The following is a 20,546-nucleotide window of genomic DNA, read 5'->3' on the forward strand; positions in this document are numbered from 1 at the left end:
GGCTAACCTGGAAACTTTCCTGCGTCTGACAGGGCTCGTAAACCAGCACTGAGGCTGGCAATGCAGGCATGTCCGGGGCTGGGGCAGCTGAGAGAAGGGATGCTACACAGCAGGGAGAGACAGATCTAGGGAGGTGAGAGGCGAGAGGAGAGACCAAGACTTCACTCCAGTTGGGAGCAAAAGAGAAAGGAGACAAGCTCAGTGGACGCTGCTTGATTGTCAAGACACAGAGCTGGAGTCCTCCACTCCTCAGGAGATGGTGAGAAATTCCACTCCTCCCACCGGAGCAAGGGGCGGAATTCTCTGGGGCCAGGGTCTGCCCTGGAGGAATTCAGAGAGCTGATCTCTTTGCCCATCACCCCCAACCCAAGAAGGCAGGTGCCACTGTCCCATTTTACAGATAGAGAAAGTGGGCATGAAACCTTCATAAGTGATAGAGTCAGGATTCCCGGTGGGTCTGCCACCCACTGCTCTGTGCCCTTGGCAACTTCCTTCCCCTGTCTGGCTTGTAGAAGGGGGTGCTTAGATTAGGGAACCTCATTGCCGTTCTAGATCCTGCAATGCCTTCAACTCTCTGGTGAGTGTCAGGTCCAAAGGCTTCATCTGCTGCCCGTCCACCCTAGGCCCTCATCCTTCATCCTGCTGTAGGAAAACTGGAAACAGCACCTGGGAGAGACTCCTCACGGGATGACCTCCCTAGACCTTTGGGCTGAAGAGTTTTAAGCTCAGTCTAAAGGTCCAGACAATGCATGGGGTGGACACGGCACAGATAGGGTCCAGGAGCACTGAGTGAGGAGGCTCTGCGACCAGCAGCAAATGATGGGAAAGCAATTCAGGCACCAGCCAGGTTAGAAGCAGCCAGCCCAGGTGGCCCCAAATGCCACTTTCTCATGGTGGCAGCCCTACCCTCTGGCTGAGTTTAGAAGCAGGCAGCGTAGGGGGAGGGTGCTGAGGAATCCAAGAGATGCAGCAGGGCTGAAATCCAGGGAGGCCTGAAATAAGGAGGGGGAATCAGGGACCGGTATCTGAGAACACAGAACAGCCCAGAGAAGTGAGAACTTGGATTGGATAGCCTGCTCCACACCGGAGCAGGATCTGCGGCAAGGCAGGAAGGCAGGGGAGGCGAAATGTCACATCGTACTGGAATAATGGGGCAGAATTTCTAAGAATAAATGGTTTGGGTAGAGTATGTCAGATTCTAAATAATTTTAGATCATAATTACTAATGAGACACTGAACTGCGCTGCCTGTAATTAGTCATCTAAGACTGCAAAACAGAAAATAGAAATAAACACAGAATTAATTTTTTCCTTAAGCTGCAGCAAAGGAGTGAGCCTAGTGACATGGCTTGCATTTCAGAGCCTACACTGGCTCTGTGATTTCAGTCCTTGGGGAAGGCACGGAGGCCTGAGGCCACATCCCCCTGGCCTGCACTGAGAAAATGCTGCAGTGGTAGGAGGGACCCAAAAATCAGGCAGAAAATGTTCTGCAGAGAATATCCCAGCGCCAACGATACTGTCTGGGTGGGAGCGTTTCTCAGGAGGGGTTGGCAGGAAGAAGGGCCATAGGCCACATGGGAGTCACCAGGAGGTACAGCAGAAGTCCAAGATTCCCAGGGGACTGTCCTTTTGTTCCAAGGGGACACACATGCTCAACAACCAGAAAATATTTTAAGCTAAAAATATTCAGTTTCAAAAGGATGTGAGGGCACAGCTTTCATCATAAAAACCCTTTCATTTACCTGGTTCTTCCCACAAATAATTTCTAGTATCTCCCCCTACTCAAATATCCTCTTCACTGGGTTCGCCCCTCTGATCCAGCTTTGGCAGGCTCACTCTGCGAGTGTTATTGCTCCTGCTGTCATCTCCTCCCGAAAGATGGGGGCAGGCACTATGCAAACCCAGTTAGAGCATGGTGGACCCCCCTGGTCCCCCCACAGGAGCCCACCCTCTCAGCTGGATGTGAAAGCAGAGAAGATGCCTTCGTGCTGTGGAAAGAGGGGAGCTGCTTTACTCTGGGTCTAGGGTAGGGGTAGGGGGCAAAAGAAGAGTTTCCTTCAGTCTGAGACCAAGATCAGAGGAAGGTCATGCTCTGGATGGGACAGCAGGCTCACACTCTATGGGGGGAACCATGTAAGAAGGGCCAAGGATGTGCCCTGAGTCACCACCAAGGGACGAGGGAGTGTTCTTGGGGAGAGATGACTGGGGGGTGACTAACAGAACACTGTTCCACAGGAGTCTCTGGTCTAAGGATGGTGACCACTATGCTCCCCAAATGGGGTACGGTATCTGACAAGGAAGAATGTGCTTGGGGACAACAGGACAGAGGGTCTGAACTTGAGAGGGGTGGCCACTGCCCCCACCCAGGGCCCTTCAGCAGAGGGCTGCCCCTCTAGCCTTCTGCCATGTTCAGCCCCTGGAGCAAATGCTGCGGGCCAGCCTGGAGACTCAGCTGTGCCAAGCACACTTGACAGAAGTCCTGCCTTATAGCCCAACACATCCTCTCTGAAATTTGGCCTGTAATATGCTGAGATCCTGCTGCACTGGAAGGTTCCATGAATTAGCCCTGACCTGGCCTCTGGGTATCATGTGAAACTGTGTGGCTGCATCCTCCAGTCCCACCTCGGCATCATTTCCTGTACTCGTGGTCGGAAGGGACTTTGCGCCAAGGCCACACCAACAAACACCAAAAGGCCTCTGAACAAAGAAACAGTTATCTTGACTGTTCAAAAACAGCATGTTCTGACGATATCTGCTCAAAATCTATTCAAGGGCAACAGCATCCAGTGCTTTGGGGGGCGTGATCTGTAAAAGGGGAATAATGTCACCTCTCAAGTTCAAGTTCACTTGTAGTTGCTGTTCTGTTCTCCCTCTCTCTCCCCCATGCCCCACCACTGGTCTACACAGGCAAGTGTGTCACCTCCGGCATGGCGCCTTCCCCACGGAGCAGGATCCATGAACAAAGAACCCCATGTTGGTCCAACAAGGGCTTCAAGAGAGGGAAGTCAAGGGTGGAGGGCCCCTCTGGAGTGGTGGGTGGGTGGGTGCGTGAGGGTCAAGAAAGGCTTCTCAGAGGTAGTGACATCTGGCTGGGCTCCATCACACGTTCTGCCCTTTCTGCCGCGGAGGCCAATCTACAGTACCTGACAAGCGCCTGCCCTCAGGTCCAGGGCCCGCCCCGCCCTGGCCATGGGGAGGGCCCGTCTACCACAGCAGTCCAGCTTGCTCTCCCGTCTGAGCCCAGCCAGAAGACACGCTCGTGGTCTCTACCTGACAAGTCATGCCCGCCGGGGCCTCTACCCATTCCTCTTCCTTTTAACCTTAATCACCTGGGCTACAGCTGGATAGAAACAGCGAGAAAGTCATACTTAAAAGCAAAAGTACCGTGCTTTTGGCCAACCATGTGCCATGTTATATTTCTACTGCAGCTCCTCCAAACTCTGAAATCCAGTCCTGCTAGTTCAGAAGGAAAGCCACACCCATGGCCAGCTTGGTGGGAAAGGAGACGCCTCACTCACTGTCAAACAGAGGCAGAGGGGCTTCCACCACAGGTGTGACCCAAATGACAGAGAATGACGGCAACGCTCACAGCTGGTGTTTATGGAGCATCGTGCAGCCTGTATTAACTCATTTAACCCACACAATAACACCACAGGGGGGTACTATTATCTTCCCCATTTTACACTGAGAAAATGGAAGTACAGAAAGATTAAGGAATTTATCTCTGGCCATACAGACAGTAAGTGACAAAGTGGGACTCGAACTCAGGCAGGCCAGCTCAGCGCCATGCTCTTAACCTCTATGCTATCCTATCATTCAAGCTGGAGACTCCTAAATGACTCGACTAACGTCCAATCTTAGTATCTTCCAGTCCTGGTTCTGCTCCTCACTTGCCATGTGACCTGGGGCAGGTCACCAAGAGTAGTTTCCCATCAGTAAAAAAGAAACTCTCCATCTCACTGCATCCTGGGAGAACAAACCCATCAGAGACGGCATACGAGGTTTTAAAATTCTGTGTAGAGGTTGAGGTTGTATTCACGCCAAGTATCGAGTCTTGAAAGGGCCTCAAGCTCTCAAAGGAGCTAAAACACAGCGTGCCATTAAAGGAAGGGAGAGAAGGTGGAAGGAGGAACAAAGACCTAACCTCCAGTAGGACGCACTCCTGCTTCCTCTGCACTGTTAGTTTGAATCCCAATTACAGCAAGCAAAGATATTAGAGAAATTAAGGCCTGTACACTTTTCAAAGAGTACTATCAACAAGCACTCAGATGCATGGAAAGGGTGGACATCTAAATATTTCTTAAGTCTTCCTTCAAAGGAGAAAATTGTTCTCCTTAATTTTAAAGGCATTTTTTTAAGCCTGAAAGTAAATCAAATGCAATTAATAGATGAAAGAGCCTCCTCACTAGACTATGGCAAAATGTTGATCCCTGTCAATCATTCTAGGTATGGAAAGAAAATCGATACTTTGGATGAAAGAGATCCATTTCTAAAGATCAGCATTTGAAAGCGGAAGGGTATCTCGACTCTATTTCATCAGTTTAATTGTACCTGGGTGTTATCCAGAGTAACAGAAGGGATCAAGCCTCCTGACTGGTTTCTCCAAGGCAAAACGGGAGATGTCCTGATGTGAAACCCTGCCCAGCCATGGCCCCAGCTCCCCCTTAGAAGATAGTGGATCAGTCAGACAGACACAGGCTGCCAGTCTCTGGAGCGAACCTGAAAAGTTTATCAACTTCATGCTGCGTCTCTCCTCCAACAGAGACACAAATTGGAAAACACGCTTCTAACTAAAAAAATACGAGACATAAGCAATTTCCCCCAAATCTCATTAAACAGATGGACACTTGAAAAGATGGGAGAGAAAAACACCAGCGTTTCATAATTTAGCAGTGCAAGCTGTCTCAGGCAAGCCAGAGCTCACCTCTTCCCCTTGATTTAAACCCTCTCTGCCATCCTTCTGGCTTGTCACGCATAATGGGATGAAGGATTTTCCCACAGTAAACAAGCATGTAAGCTGAAGACAGTTTAAAGGAAGCTCTGACTTCAGGCCCCTCTTTGAACTTCAGAAGAGCCTTCTCAGAACAATGTCGTTAGTCAGCCTTGTTGTGACGAATACTTCTGGATCAACCTTTCGAGCTGTGAAAACAACTTAGAATGTAGTAACAATCCACAAGCACATCCCACCACACTGCGCACTCGATGTCCTCCTTTGAAACCCACCACCAGCGCGGTGGGCCTTCAGATAGTTCATAATAAAACGCACTTTGCAAACAGCTCAGCCATTCTCTCTGCCGGTCTTTCCTACTAAAGTACCTCCTCAGAACAGACCCACAACACCACTTCTGAAGTTTTTACACTGAATGCCACTCCAGATTTCTGATGTTTCAGAAAACATAACATCATGGAGAAAGCCTCAAAGACAGCCTGTGCATGAAACCTTTAGCCTGAAGCCATCATGATGAACTTGAGGGTTTCCATGTCTTACCGTTCATCCACACGTCTTACCATTCATCCACAGAAGACAAACAAGCACTTCAGGACCCAGCCTGCCCAAAACAAAAAGCTTATTCTATTTTAGATTGACCCCTTACAGTAACCTGAACACTGTCTTTCCACTAAGCAGAAAGCCCTGCCAGCCTCAGTGGCGTATCCCATCTGCCCTAGGACCCACCATCTGGGGCCCCCAGTGGAGGCAGGCAGGCCTCAGCCACACTCCTTGGGCGGATCACCTGGGCCTGACCCATTGCCTCTCTTCCTAATCATCTTCCCCTTCTCTGGGGAGCTCCACCAATGGTCTTTTCCACTACTTCCTTTGGAGGAGAGAGTGAAACTTACCCCCTCCCCAGGCTTCTAGCCACCCTCCTTTGAATGACTTACGGCTTTCTGTCCCTTTCCAGGCCCCCAGCCTTGTCCTGGGAGCTTCAACATTCAAGACGATGGCCCCTTAGTGCTTTTAATCTCTATTTTCTCATCTTTCAGCATCAGCTCTGAAATGCCCGTGTCTCTGTTATACCGGATGCATCTTAGCTGAAGGCCCACCTCTCAGGTTGAACAACCGTTCTCCTTCCATGCTCATCGGTGCCCCTCACCCCAGGCTGTCCCCTTCCCATGCTTCTCTGGGCCAGTCCCTCTCCAGCTCAAAGTCCTCTTCAAAGCTGCCTTGGACACGTCCGCCTCCTTCTCTCCATATGCTGTCCACTCCACTCTGGAAAGCCCTGGGCGACCCCCACCATCTGCTTCTGTTCCACACGTTTTCTCAACCTGTCAAGTGGTTGGAGGAAGACCTGGGCACCCTGCTAATATGCTCGAGGATAAATTTATTTCTCAGTAACACTTTTCCCCTCCTAGCCTTATCAACTCCTCTCTACACAACCTTCTTGGCTCCCTTCCACGTTCATCTCTCTCCTGAAAGCTCTTGTGTCTTTCCTACCCTCCAATCTCACACGTTGCCCTCAAAAGCGCAGGCTGACACTATCAGAGGGCGAGCAGATATTCCTGTGCCGGTAATTCTGTCCTTGGCTACCCTGAGTCTCCGTGTCTGTCCTTGGTCTGGGTACTATGGCCCAGGGATGCTGTTCCTCTGGCCTCAGTCCACCGTGAGCCCTATCTTTCTCCTCTCCCCTTACTCTAGATCTCAGAATTACTGGTTGGGAAAATGTTGCTCGACGTTGTGTTAATTCATTTTGGGTACTGGGAGCTACAGGCTTTTTAACATAGCATGCAAATATATGTAAATTTATACACTTATGCAAAAATGGTATGAAAATATGCCTTTAGATTTTCTGGAAAAAGTCTATCAGTCTATGAATTCCTCCCCTTGTCAACAACATTACTTTGTAATTCCTCATCCCTGTAGCCCACTGCTCCCTTCCTATCTGCCCACACTCAGCTCTCCGCCTCCCTTGGTATGTGCTAACTCATTATTAATATTAAACACATGATTTCTCTTCTCCCTTCTCTCTATATGTGAACTTAAACCCATAGAGGAAGGCTATAAATATTAGAAAATTATCAATTTTCATTGGGGTTTACTTTACATTTCTCTTGTCAAATCTGACCTTCTATTAACTTTAATGAACACCATTTGCCTCCAAGTCATTATTGCTTTTTAACAATATTAATGTGTTTGCATTTCTGCTTAAACTGTACCTCTCCTCCAAGCTGGGTCAGGTAATCTGGCACATGCTGCCACTAACAACCCAGAGAAGTTAACAAACAATCATTCTTCACGGAACAATCACAAGCTTCTGACTGTTGACAGTTCTCTGCAGTCACCAGCAGCCACCTGGTCTCTACCTGTAACAGACAATGTGGCTTCCTTCCTTCAAACACTAATTCGAAGAGATATATGCACCCCTATGTTCATTGCAGCATTATTTACAAAAGCTAAGATATGGAAATAACCCAAGCATCCATTGACAGATGAATGGATAAAGATGTGGTGTATATATACAACAGAATATTACTCAGCCATAAAAAAGAAATGAAATCTTGCCATTTGTGACAACATGGATGGACCTACAGGGTGTTATGCTAAGTGAAATAAGTCAGAGAAAGACAAATACCATATGATTTCACTTATATGTGAAATCAAAAAAATGAAACAAATAAAACAAAACAGAAACAAACTCACAGATATAAAGAACAAACTGGTGGTTGCCGAAGGGGAGGGGGGTGAAGGGATGGGCAAAATAGGTGAAGGGGATTAAGAGGGACAAAATTCCAGTTACAAAATCAATAAGTCACAAGGATATAATGTACAGCATAGGGACTATAGTCAATAAGACTGTAATAACCATATGGTGACAGATGGTTACCAGACTTATCATGGTGATCATTTCACAATGTATGTAAATGTCAGATGACTATGCTGTACACCTGAAACTAAGAGATTATTGTACGTGAACTACACTTCAATGAAAAAAACAAAAAACAAACAACTCCCCCCAAATGTCCCTACGGCTCCTCTCCTTTCTCTCTGAGCATTAGTGCTGACGCAGACACACTTTCCATCCTCTGGATTTTTCTATGACCACAATCTGCCTGCAACCGGTTCCTTCTCTTGGAACCTCTTGGAAGCCCCTGGCCCTTCCCTGGGACTCGACCTGGTAAAAAGATAGCTTCTGATCTCCTGCTGACCCTGTCCTCTTAATTTAGGGACTTATAAACCAGGCTGGTTTCCATGAAGGTAGAGGCAGGAGCTTTTGTGACCCAATGAGAGATTTCAGTTCTTGTGTTTAACTCGTGTCTGGTGTTAATATTATCCCTATTTATACAGCTGAAGACACTGAGGCACAAAGAAGGTGAGTAACTTGCCCAAGATCTCAAAGCTAGTGAGTGACAGAACTGGGATTCTAGTCCAGGCAAGTGTGGCCTGGAGACTCCTCCTTAGCCCGCGAGTATATGCAAAGGCCATTCCTTTCCCTTCCTCTGCCCACAGTCATAGCATCCCAGCTTCCCCACACAGCTTGGGGAGGGAGGCAGAGAAGGGAGGGCTGTGATGTTCCTGGGCTGGAGGGCCTGGGGTTCCAGGGCTTCCTACGCATGGTCACCAGGAAGTCCAGCGGCACCACTGGAGGGGAACCTCCCTCGGTTGCAGTGGGGGGCCCGCCAGCTGTGGCTGGGCTGTGGGGGCAGCCTGGGAGAACACAGGCCAGCGTGCATCATTTACAAGGTTGCCAAGAAGGAACCACCTAAGCCGCCCTTCGAGAGTCACACCCATCACATTCTCGGACTGTGAGACTCGAAACTCCTCAAAATCTGGAGGCTTGTTGGCCTCAACCTGCATCCACTCTGGACAGTTTTTGAATATATCAGGATGCGCTGAAAAAAGTCTTAAGAGTTTATTATTATTACTGTTTCCTACTGGTGAGATCTCCAAAGCAGCTAATGTCTCTGAGCCAGAGAAGGCTCCGTCGCTGCCCATGGACAAACAGGCCAGGTCGGTCCATCACCTGGGCCCTTGCTCACCAGCTCTCCTGTGCTGCGCCCACTGCCGCTCCTTTCAGAAAGGACAGCGCCTGGCATTTGTCAGCGAGTTCAGCGTCTTGACAAGCTCCAGAGGTGAAACAGAAACTTCCCCCGTGAGATTCTCCTATTTGATCTTTTGTCTCATGTGTTCCCCTCGGGGATGAACAAGAAATACTGCTCTGAATAATTCATAGGCCCTGAGGTAGAAACACACTGCCTTTTTAAATAAAAAGGCTGGGTACACGGCGCGGAAATACCTCTTCTGTGATGCTCTAGCAAAAGCACAGAGGTCTCGAAAGCTCTTTACAAATTCCTCTGACAAGAGTGAGACAAAATGAAAAGCCATGTCATATTTTTAATCAAACAGACTAATGTTTGGATAATACGTAAAATTATTTATAAAGCTGTATCAAGCCACAAAATGCTCAACAAAGGGAAAAAAAATTAAAAGTAGCTGTAATTATTATAAGGTTATTTTTAAAACTGAAAATGATTGTCTTCAGTTTTCTATTTAATGGGCACCTACTAGGGGCCAGGAACCCTGCCAGGCTTGTTATGTGAATCACTTCATTTAGTTCTCATGAATGAACTGGGTAAGCGACAGCCCAATTACAGAAGCACCAAGGTTCCTGGAGGGTAAGCGACAGCCTGCAGTTTCCCAGGAGCAAGGACGGGGGTGGAGTTTGAGCCCAGATCTGACCCGGAAGCACAGGCTCTTCCACGGTGCTAATGCTCGGGGGCTCGGCATGCCTCTGTTGGAAACCAGCAGTCACCGCTCAGCCCCTTCTGCATTTGGCAGTGTCACTAGGAGAAACGGCCAGAGAACGAAGGCTTTGGAATCCTTCGGAGAATATTTTACTTATTAGTTACAAAACCATATCCTCTCAGCACTGGACGGAAACTCACAATCTATCTAGTTGAACATTTTCATTTTACGGAAAGGAAATTGAGTACAGAGGGCTGACGGGCTTCCCCAAAGTCAAAGAGCGAGCGAGTGACACTGCTGGGGCCAGAATTGTCCTCACACTCTTTGTCCAGTGCTCCGTCTCCCATACCACACAGCACTGATTACGGATGCTGGGCTCCCAAGGGCTGCTGACATCAAGGGCACCTCAGCTTCATGACAAGGCTTTTCTTTCCTGTGGTTCGTTAAATCAGAGACGTCCTACCACAAGAACGAAACAAAAATTCAGAACTAAGCCTGACGTGTAGGCCCAGAGAAAACAGTGTGGCTTTTCACCGGCTCCTCGGGCCTTGCTGACTTCTGAGTTTCAATTCAGACTCTTACAGGAAGGTAACAGCAGACCGGCGACTTTGTGGGGCAGCTGTGCTCAGTGTATCTTCCTAACAGAGGGAACCCTCCAGAGTGGCCAGTCCGTCCCCCGACCTAATGGAAACCGAGGTAGTTGGGCGGCCCGCTCCAGGCAGGGGAGGGAGGGGAGACAGCAGGCAGCCCCCGGCTTCTGACCTGGGCATCACAAGAGGGACGTGTGCATTTTTGGGGAGCCCCACAGCCGTGTGCAGTGTGGAAACTGGGGTGACTTACCTGAGTCCTCTTGGTTCCTCGCCTCCTCTGATAGGACGCCCCTACTAGCCAGTGGCCTTGGTGACAAGCTAGAGTCTCCAGTTCCCTCAACGTGAGAAGCCCCCCAGGTTTTTAAAGTGCTCTGGCTTTTGTACTGACGTCTCCCTGGGGTGTGGGCACCTCCAAGGTGGCTGCTACAAGCAGCACAGAAAAAGATGACAATGTCAGTGCCAGGGCCACAAGAATGTCTTTATTAAGCCCAGAGCCACAGGATGGCTTGGACTACTGGCCAGGAGGCCATTGACTCAAACTCTCCCCTCAGAGTGAACAGCACCACCGGGTACGGCTGTTCAGGCTGTGCACTGCCAAGTCCCAGAGGCTCCATTTGCACAAACTACAACAGGAACGGTGCCTGCTGGCTTTGTGCAATGTGACAGCCTGGCAAGCTGACTGCATCTGGCCTTTGGAGCCAGAAGAGGGTTTGAGGGTCATGAGCCACCTCCTGCTTCCAAGGGGAGCTCCAGTCTAAGAGTGGGGGTCTCAGCCAGCTCTCGGACTCACCAGTCGCTGCATGCTCTTCACGTGGGTGGGGCTGATGGATAAGGCTTCTTCATACCACCGCCGGGCTTCATCGACGTTTCCTCGGAGCTCGGCAACCTGGCCACGCATGTACAAGACGTTGTGGGACATTGGGAAGAGGTTGGCAGCTTCCTGGGTGCAGGCTGTGGCTTCTGCAGGCTTCCCAATGCCAATGTAGACTTCAGCTGTGGGGAGGAGAGCAGAGGCAGATGCTTTCCTGGTTCCCTGCCCTTCAGAGGCCTCGAACGGCTGTGACTCTGGTTGGGACAATTACCTTCCCCCCGTGAAAGTCTGGCGGGGACCCACCTGGAATACGCAGGGCCCAGGGCCAGACAATCCCCCAGCACAAGTGGAAACAGCTGCCAACTGACAGTCCTTCCCGCTGTCACACAGGGAATCGAGCCACTGGTACTGTGGGGCCTTGGAGGGGACACATGTCACCACCAATGAGAGGGGAGTGAGGCCTACCTGGGCCCTGCCCCGCCAGAGGACATGCCCTCAGGGTCCCCTAGAGCACCCTGCTATCTGGGACACCTGCCCTCAGCTCTGACAACCACAGAGAAAGGGCTGGAAGGAGCCGAAGGACAAGCAAACCAGAGGTGCACAGCCCTCACAGGGCAACGGCTCTGCCCTCCAGCCCTTCTCCTGATGCCACCAAGTGTGACAAGGGCAGCAGGCTGTGGCTTATGTGTTTATGGGCATGAAATAAAATGGCCGCTCTATCGGATGCTGCCCTCCGACCAGGGAAAGTCACCGCACCCGGGAGACTATTAACCGTATGACATCGACAAAGCCCTTTGAAAGTACAAACTGTCACTTTCCAAAAGAGCAGAAAAGTGACCTTTACTCCAATCTCAGGCCCCAGCTCTCTCTCACGGAGAGTCCCAAACTGCTCTGCAGCCCTGGCCCCTGAAAGAGCCCATCATGCGTGTGCGAGTGCTGCCTGTCTGTCTCTGGGGCATGCTCAGTGTGCTCTTCTCCTGAGCGCTGTGGTCACCGCACCATCTGTCCAGAGCTGGGCCTGCACCTTCAAGCATGTCCCACTCCTCGGCCGCCTCTGTCAAGACTGCTGCCCAGGGTCCTAGGCAGGTGGCTGCTGCGCTCTGGGCCCACTGCCCCTTCTCTGACCTCTGGGGCAGCCCCGTCCCCATCTGTTCCTGCCTTGACCACTGGCCTCCTCCCCTGGTGGTCAAAGACGTTTGCGCCTACATCGCCAAGTGACGTATGTATTAATATATCGTGTATAACGTAACGCACACAAAGACAGAAATGGCAGAAGAACACGATACAAAAGGAAAGTTTTCCTGTTTTCCTCGCATTCCTCACCAGTTGTCTCCTGGAGACAGGGCCTCCTCCGGCCCCTTACTTCCTGCCGTCTGTCCCACCTGAGGCACAGCTCTGGCCGGTCATCCTGCCCACCGGAAACCGCTCCTTCCTCAGGGCCTTCCATTCTGTTCACCCTCCCCCCTCAGTCTTCTCTCTACAGCCTCCCAGGGAGCCTCCCTGAGCCCCTACTCCACACTGCAGCCCCTCCCACTCGGCGGACCCAGCTCCGTTCCCTGCTGGCTTCTCCTCCCTAAAACCCACTGACTCATCTACTGTCTGTGTCCGCTCTAGAATGCAAGCCACAAGCAGAGGGCAGGGATTGTGTTTGTGCGTCCACTTCTGCGTCCCCCAGTGACGAGAATAGTGCCTGGCACACAGTGAGAGCTCAGGAAATAGGTGCTGAATGAATGAATGAATGACAACGGTAACAACAGCAGCAGCTAACATTCATTAAACGTGTGCTTTGTGCCAGGAAGTGCTCTCATTTCTCCTCTTATCTGCACGGTGATTTGATCCCCATTGTACAGCTGAGGAAACTGAGGCACAGAGAGGGTGGAACAATTTGTCCAAGGTCCCAGCGCAAGTCAGTGGCAAAGCCTGGCCTGGATTCTGTGCTTGCAGCCTCTAGAGCGAACAGCGTCTCCCCTGCCCCCAAATCACCCAGATACCCCTGCCTGGCATTCAGAGCCCTTGGGGACCGGCTCCACTGTCCTTACTAACCTGAGCTCCTACTGCTTCCTGTGCCCCTGGGCTGTGCCCCGGTAAGCCACTGTGGTTTCCACACACGCTTTTGTTTATTCTCTTTTATTTTCTCACCCTCAGCCCCCTTCAAGGCCTAGCTCAATCGCTGCCATGCCTGGAAGCCATCTCTGACCCTTCAGCAGAAAGGGGAGCCAGCCTCTGTGCCTCACTGATGGCTGCGTCCTACATGTGTTTTTGTGAGGGGCCCTGGGTCTGCTCTTGGACAGCAAGCTCTGCCGTGGATCCACCTTTCTATCTCCCCACCTGCAGCTTCATACGCAGAGACTGGAAAAGGCGGACGCGAATCACACAGTTGCGGTCAGTGTTAGCACTGCTGACTTTTTGACCCCATCAGCCTGGATGGCCCCTGTCCTCAGCACCCTCACTTCCCTGGGGATCACACGCACACGAACGACCGACTCCTCAGGCCAAGAGAAAGCAGGCCTTGCCCATCACAGACACCCTGCCCCTCCTGTCTGTCAGAACTCTCCTAACAGGGAGCACAGAGATGCTGGGCTGGCCCAAGGGGCTCCGAGGAGAGGCCCAGCACCTCTCAGACACGGAACCTTGGGCACTTCAGCACAACCACTGAGCCCTAAGGGGGCAATGCTGCACCGCGCCTGTCCCATGTCCTCCAGAGACTCAGCTCACAAGGTACTTCCTGAGCTTCTACTACACCCGGGGACCCTACAAGGACACAGATGACATGGACCTGACCTTTGGTTTGGGCCCAGGTAAAAGCCGGCCCCTCCTGGGAAATGAACAAGCTCCTAGGGACACCATGGGGCTGTCTGATGTCTTTCAGTAACGCAATTCTCTCCAAGCTCTCGCCAGCAAGAGTCGGATGTGTGCCCACTGTGGTTTTAGGTTGCCTGAGCATGGCGGTAGCTCGGGAGAGCTGTACAGAACGTTCCTCTCACTGTACACTTGGCTCCTGACTTGCTTCCATTTTGAGGGTGAGTTTATGCACATTTCCAAGATCCCCAGGGCCCAGAGCTGTCTGTGGTGGGTGAGACGCACTGGGCCTCTCCCATCTAGATCGCTATGGAAAAAGGCCAACTTGGGAGAGGGGACTGAATGCTTCCAGAATTTCTATAACAAGACTCAAAGAGGGGCACAATGCACGTGTAAGCCCTGTTCTAGGGGGGTCCCCCGTGAGACCAAATGTGAGACCCAGCGTCTTACTGACCACTGTGTCTTCATTAGCCACAGGTCTGATGCAACTTTTCCCTTCACATGATGAGAAAATGGAAGACAGACTGAGCTGAGTCATGATCACGAAGGTGGGAGAAAGAATCCAGCTGCCAGGGACCTCTTTTCAGTGCCATAGAAGGTGTAGGAGGGAACCTATGTCACTATAAGGCCTGTGCTCCTGAGGCAGATGGGCAGACAAACGCACAGCCTAGGCTGCTCCTGAATCTGTCCTCTTTAAGTTCAGATGGAAAGACACAGGGCACAATGTACTGTGGTGCTTTTCAAACCATTTTCCCCAGTGGAACGTCTTTTTCCCACAGAGATCTTAAGAGTGGGCAGCTTGCTTCTCTCTTGCTTTGGTCTCCTCTCTGGCCTCTGGGGTACTGCTGCGGACCCCAGGGCTCTAGGGTACCCAGTTTGTGAACCGCAGTGTCATGAGAACATGGAGGTCCTTGTGTGTGGCCTTGGGCAAGGTGGTCGACTTCTCTGGGCCTGTTCCCTTGTCAGATAGGGGACACATCTGAAGCTGGCCCACATCTCTCCTAGGCAGTGCAAGGATCAACCAAGAGCGTGGAAACCTGGAGCCCAGAGGGAGCTGAAAATGAGGAGGACCATGCTTAGTCGAGCCTCATCCCCTTCGAGACTGCAGTGTGAGGAAATTACGGCACAAAGAGGTAAAGGGCTCGTCGGAGCACCGCAGCTCTATCTGGCTGACTCAGTATATTTGGGGGTGCAGGTGTAGACCTTCCGTTTCACCCTGGCTCCCTGGAGACAGTGGCTTAGAACAGCCATTCCCCCTCTTTGAGGACACTGCATCTTAATGTGGCCCAAAGTCTTAGGCTCCAAGAATGAAACCTCAGTGGTGGGATTTCCAGCATCAATCAAGTCCTTGGGATGGGGTGGGAGAAGGAAGAGGAAAGGATTGCCGAGGCTTCCCAGCATCCCTGAAATCCCCAGAGCGGGCCTCCTCGCCTGGCACCCAGCTGGTCCCCTAGAATCCAACAAGGCCACGTGGTATTTACTGTAAGCCTGCACTGCTGGGAAGGCTTCCTTCCTGGGAGTCCACAGCTCAAACGGACCGCTGTCTCCCCAGAAGAGGGTTTCACAAACGTCCACCCCGATCCACAGGGCCGCAGCCCCTCCCCTAGCACCTTCTAGAATCTCTGCCAGCCCCTTGATATATTGTTTTGCTAGGGTACCCTCCAATCTTTGCTTCTTGTTTCTGTCGGGGGCCCATGAGCTACAGCCACACACCTGGCCCCTCCTCCAGGTCCCATCTGATTGACGCGTTTGGGAGAAGGACTGGGCTTGCTCGCCCTGGCCCCTCGGGGCTCTCTCTGTCCAGTGCCTTGTGCCTTGGATGCTCACACAGGCACGTCATTGGGCTCTGCCCCTGCAAAGGGGAGGCCAGCACTCGGGATGGGTGAACTCAGCTCAGCTGTGATGCACTGGGGAGCCCGATGGAGACCTGAAGTCAAGCCGTGTTGTCTAATCTGGCCTCCCCAGGAACAAAGCTGGGGGTGTGATCTCCGTGTGCCTCCCCTATTCCTTAGTTGGTTCAGAGCTCAGGAGGTCAAGAGAGGAGTATTGTTCACACTTCCCTAAAGCCTCCCAACCGTGATAAGCATCGTCTTTTCCCACTAAACCGTGAGCAACTCCCAGCCTCAGTCATCTCGGCATCCCTTAGCACAGGCTCTAGCACTTAGTAGGTGCTCAAGGAAAGGTCGTAGGTTAATGAATGCTGAATGAGGGTCAGAAGAGGGCACGGGTCAGGGAAGAAAGTCAAAGGCCAGAGAAGCAACAGCGCACGAAGTTTCCCCAACCCTTTCACCAGAGGCTAAATTCAAGTTAAAAAAATAAATTAACAAAGGGCCTCGTGAGCTTATTAAGGGAGATAAGAGCTTGTACGGAGGAACAGCAACACGAGGGAAACTGGGCTGGGCGCTTAACGGCGATCAGCTCCCAGCGAGAACCACGTCCGAGATGCAGGGCGGGCTCTGAGAGGCCCCTCTCTGAAGAGGGGCAGAGATTCTCTCCTGGTCGCTGGCAGCTGACAGCCTCTAACCAAAGGTAGGGGGCTGCTCAGGGTGGCGGACACTCCCGGCCTGGTTCTGAGAGCTCACACTAAGCTCTGACTGCCCTCCCTGGAATCCCTTGGTTGGTCCTTGTTACCGGGTCACTATGAAAGATGTCGGAAATCGATCCCCCTCTGCTTGCTCACCTCCGAAGGCTCCCTGCTGGAGGTGACTGTAACCCGAATGTTCGCTTGGCATCCAACCTCAGGGCCCGGCTACCTTTCCAACTCCCTGCCTGGTGTTCACTTCACCATCTTAGCTCCACACCTCTGCCGTGCTGTTCTCCCTGCCCAAAAGGACTTTCCTGAAATGCTATCTGTTGAAGACCCACCAGTCCTCACTCCAGGCTCCACCAAACCACACCTGCACATGACTTCCCCAGACGCCCCAGGTGAGCCATCTCCCCAACGCCCTGTGTGCACTCTGGGAATCCCTCACCCCTGTCTGCCTGTCCTACAGTGACTGCGTTTGTGCCAACTTTCCCACTAGATGCCACGCTCCTGCATGGCCAGGATCAAGTCTGCTCCACCTATGCATTGCCCTGTGCCCCTAACTTGCCTTGCAGAGACAGCTTTCTGAAATCTTCGCTGAAGCAAACTAAAGATGTGATCTGAAAGGGCTGAGCGATGCTGTGAAAGCCTGAGGACTATCTCTTCCTCAAGGTGAAGTGGTATCTTGATTGGGAGACCTGGTGCGGGATGCACCCACAATCCAGCAAAGGTCCAGTTTCCTTACTCATTCATTCATTCTTCCAACACTTGTCAGGCACCTGCTTCATGTCAGCTGCAAGGTTGAGAACTGGCTCTCAAAGTGCCTGCTCTGGGCTCAGTGTTGTGCAGGTTGTGCACTGTGCAAAAACACTGGACAGAGTGGGGCTGAAATCTAGCCTGTACTCCACTGGAAGGCTGTGTGCCTGGCATAAGGCTGCGTCTGCCCCGAGGAACCCAAGGAAGCCCTTTTCCTCTCGCAAAGGTGCCTTTAGCTAGCCAAGCCTGTTCCATGGGGGTTAGTCTATCCCGAGGGGACAGCTTTTGTGAAGCTCACAAAGAAGCAGTATATGTTAGAGGCAGCCCAAGGACGGTACCTAGTGGGGGTGCTGTTAGATCTTCTGTTCCACCTGAGGTCTGGCAGAGAGGGATGTGCACCAGGAGCTACTCCCCAGCCTTGCAGGAAGCTAGGCCTGCACACTCCCTGAACTCTCAAAACCATTTCCTCAACTCCAAATCCTGCTCCCCTAAAGGAGAAGTGACTTGTGCTTGGGAAACAAACCTTAGCAACTTGGTTCTGGGACAGCCCCTGCCGAGAGGGGCAGGAGTCCCCAGGAGGAACGCAGGCGTCTGCCAGGAGCCGCAGGTGCTCCCTGAGCTCTCGCCTCGCCTATCTTTGTGGATTCGCTCTTTCATACAGAAATCAGCACGAGGGCCCAAGAGGAAAGGGGTCAGTGTCCTGATGAGTCTGCTTCCAAGACAGCAAGGTCCAGGGGAGGCCTCATCCTTATCAGCTCTCACTGGAATTGTTCTTTACTTTTTTTGCTTTGGGGACGCCAGGAAGTGAAGGGAGGCAGGGATTTTGTTTTCATGCACCGGTCCTGCCCTGAGCTTCTCTGGGCCAGGCCCCAGGCTGAGGCCTATAGTCCCCAAGATGAACACAGCTCTGGTCCTGTCCTCGCTGATGGCCCCGCCAAATGCCTTCTTCAGGGTCTTGGCTGCACGACTGACATTTTTTTCTGAGTTCGTGAATGGCTGTGTCAATCTGTCAAGAGTGATCCCTTGCCCAGGGGCTTGGCGGGCTGGCGCGACCAGCTCCTCACCCCCTAGCATATCTGTGATACACTTTATCCCTCCCAGCCTTGGCCCAGCTGTTCTCCTGACTCCTCACTCCTTCCCCACACTCCCCCCACCTTTGGTTGACCTTGACTCATCATTCAAAGAGAAAATAGAAGCAAACCAAGCTGACCTTGAGCCTCTTCTCACCACCAAACCCACAAGCCTGCTGTTGTCCTCTGTCCCCGTCCCTTTGCCCCGCTTCTGCTATAACTGAGGGCCAATTGCTCTGCCTGTGCCCTGGACCCCATGACTTTCTTGCCTCCTCAAGGACTTCATACCTTCATGCATCCTCTCTCTCTTCTGGATGATGAGGGTCTCAATCTTGACTTGCTCATCCCCATCAGCAAGCAACATGCTTCCATGTCAGCCATTTTTAACCCCTCTTCCTTGACCCCACATTCCCCTCCAACTATCCCTCCAGTCCCCACTCCGCTCCACAGGGGTTCTTCCTGCAAGGACTGTGCAGCCTCTGCCCCACCTCCTCACTTGCCATAGGCTCTGCAGCCCGTGCCAGAGGGCTCCATCTCTACCCCACCACTAAAACTCGTCTTGTCACCAACAACTTCTGTATGCCAAATCCAACACAGGCTTTTATCTCCATCTTACTCAGTCTCTCAGCAGCATTTCCTACCAGCCATATCCTCCTTAAAAAGTTATTTTAATAGTTATTAAGTGCTTGCTACCTGCTGAGCACTCTCCATGCATTATCTTTCGTAATTGTCACAACTGTCCTCATTTTGCAGCGGAGAAGACCAGGGCTCGAGGGATTAGGAATAACTTGTCCAGCTCACACTGCTAGACCATGGTGGGGCCAGAAATTCAGTTAGACTGAGTCTAGAACCCCTGTTCTTGACTGTCCCGCACAGGCTCCTTCGTAAACCCCTTTGGCTGCCATGACACCCCCTCTCCTGGTTTTCCTCTGGCCTTGCTGACCACTCCCTTTCCGTTTCTTGGGCTTTTCCTCTCCTCCCCAAATTTTACTTTTTTTTTTAAGTATGCATTTTTGGTGAGGAAGATTGGCCCTGAGCTAACATCTGTCTTCCTCTTTTTTTTTTTTCTCCCCAAAGCCCCAGCACATAGTTGTATATCCTAGTTGTAGGTCATTCTAGCTCTTCTATGTGAGCTGCTGCCAAAGCACAGCCTGAGGAGCGATGTGTAGGTCCTCGGCCAGGATCTGAGCCGGTGAACCCTGGGCTGCTGAAGCAGAGTACATGAACTTAACCACTTGGCCACGGGGCCAGCCCCTCCTCCCCAAATTTTAAATGTGAGGAGCTCAGGTCTCCGTCTTGGCCCTTTTCCCTTATCCATCAACATTCTCTTCCTAGGCCTTCTCATCACCCCTCTTGGCTTTAAATCTCCCAGATTTATGTTTCTAGCTCAGACCTGAAGCATAGGCTTGAATATCCAGCTGCCTGCTGGCATCTTCACTTGACTATCCTCAGGGACCTGACGCTTCCAAGTTCAGACAGGACTCTGGTTTCTCTTCCTCCCTGACCCCCACACCGCTGTTCCTCCCCCAGGCTTCCATCGAGTCACTCACTGACTCCAGCCCCAGGCACAGGTTTCTCCCTTTTCCTTCATCCCCACATCTTACTCATCAACAAGGCCTATCCCTTCTACCTGGAAAAGCATCTCAGGTACCCACTTCTCTCTACCTGCACCGATGCCACCTGAGACCAAGCTGTCTCCTCTCCAGTGGACCAAGGCTCCTCACTTTCCCGTTCCCTTTCCGCTGCCTTCCACTCCATTCTCTACCTTTAGTGAAAGTGGCCTTTTCATAACCTCTATCTGATCCTTTTACTCTCCTGCTTGAAGTCCTCAATAGCTTTTCAATGCTTTTAGGATTGAGCTAAAAGATCTTAACCTGGCTACCAGGGGCCTGGCATGATCCTGCCTCACCTCGGGCCACTTCATTACTTTCTCTTTAGGCTTCAAGCGCCAGGGGCCCCGCCACTTCTCTAACACGGTGAGCTCAGGCTGCCCATGTGCTGTCCTAGCCTCCCCCCGTCATCCTGACCAGCTGCTAATCACTCCTCAGGCCTCTGCTCCTGGGTGCTCAGGCCTCTGGCTCCCCAGATGGGGAAGACCTCTGCTGCCAGCTCTCACAGGAGCCCACGCTGCTCCTTCATGGCACTCGGCACAATGGGAATAAGTGTTTCCGTAACTGTTTTGTTTTGCATCTGTGAATTCACTGAAGGCAGGGACTGTGTCTATCTTCAAAACCACTGCACTCCAGAACCTTGCTCCGACTGTGGCACATCAACAGATGCTCAAAAACACGGGGTTCAACTGAGGGCCCACCCCAGGT

General features: G+C 51.7%; 1 protein-coding gene across 23 annotated transcripts in view; it reads right to left on the minus strand.

Annotated features, from left to right (window-relative positions):
- The window catches only part of TTC7B (tetratricopeptide repeat domain 7B), a 246,032-nt gene that overhangs the window by 22,598 nt on the left and 202,888 nt on the right, over window positions 1-20,546 (minus strand). For 19 of the 23 annotated variants that reach the window (XM_023628265.2, XM_070249758.1, XM_023628272.2 and 16 more), the window contains one exon: window positions 11,059-11,261. In XM_023628265.2, the coding sequence (XP_023484033.1) occupies window positions 11,059-11,261 (203 nt within the window). Of the gene's footprint in view, window positions 1-9,298; window positions 10,138-11,058; window positions 11,262-20,546 lie in introns of those variants that run through there. The other 4 variants (XM_070249756.1, XM_070249762.1, XM_070249755.1 and 1 more) reach the window with 4 other exon arrangements.

This window comes from Equus caballus, chromosome 24 (assembly GCF_041296265.1).
Source record: "Equus caballus isolate H_3958 breed thoroughbred chromosome 24, TB-T2T, whole genome shotgun sequence".
NCBI lineage: Eukaryota > Metazoa > Chordata > Mammalia > Perissodactyla > Equidae > Equus > Equus caballus.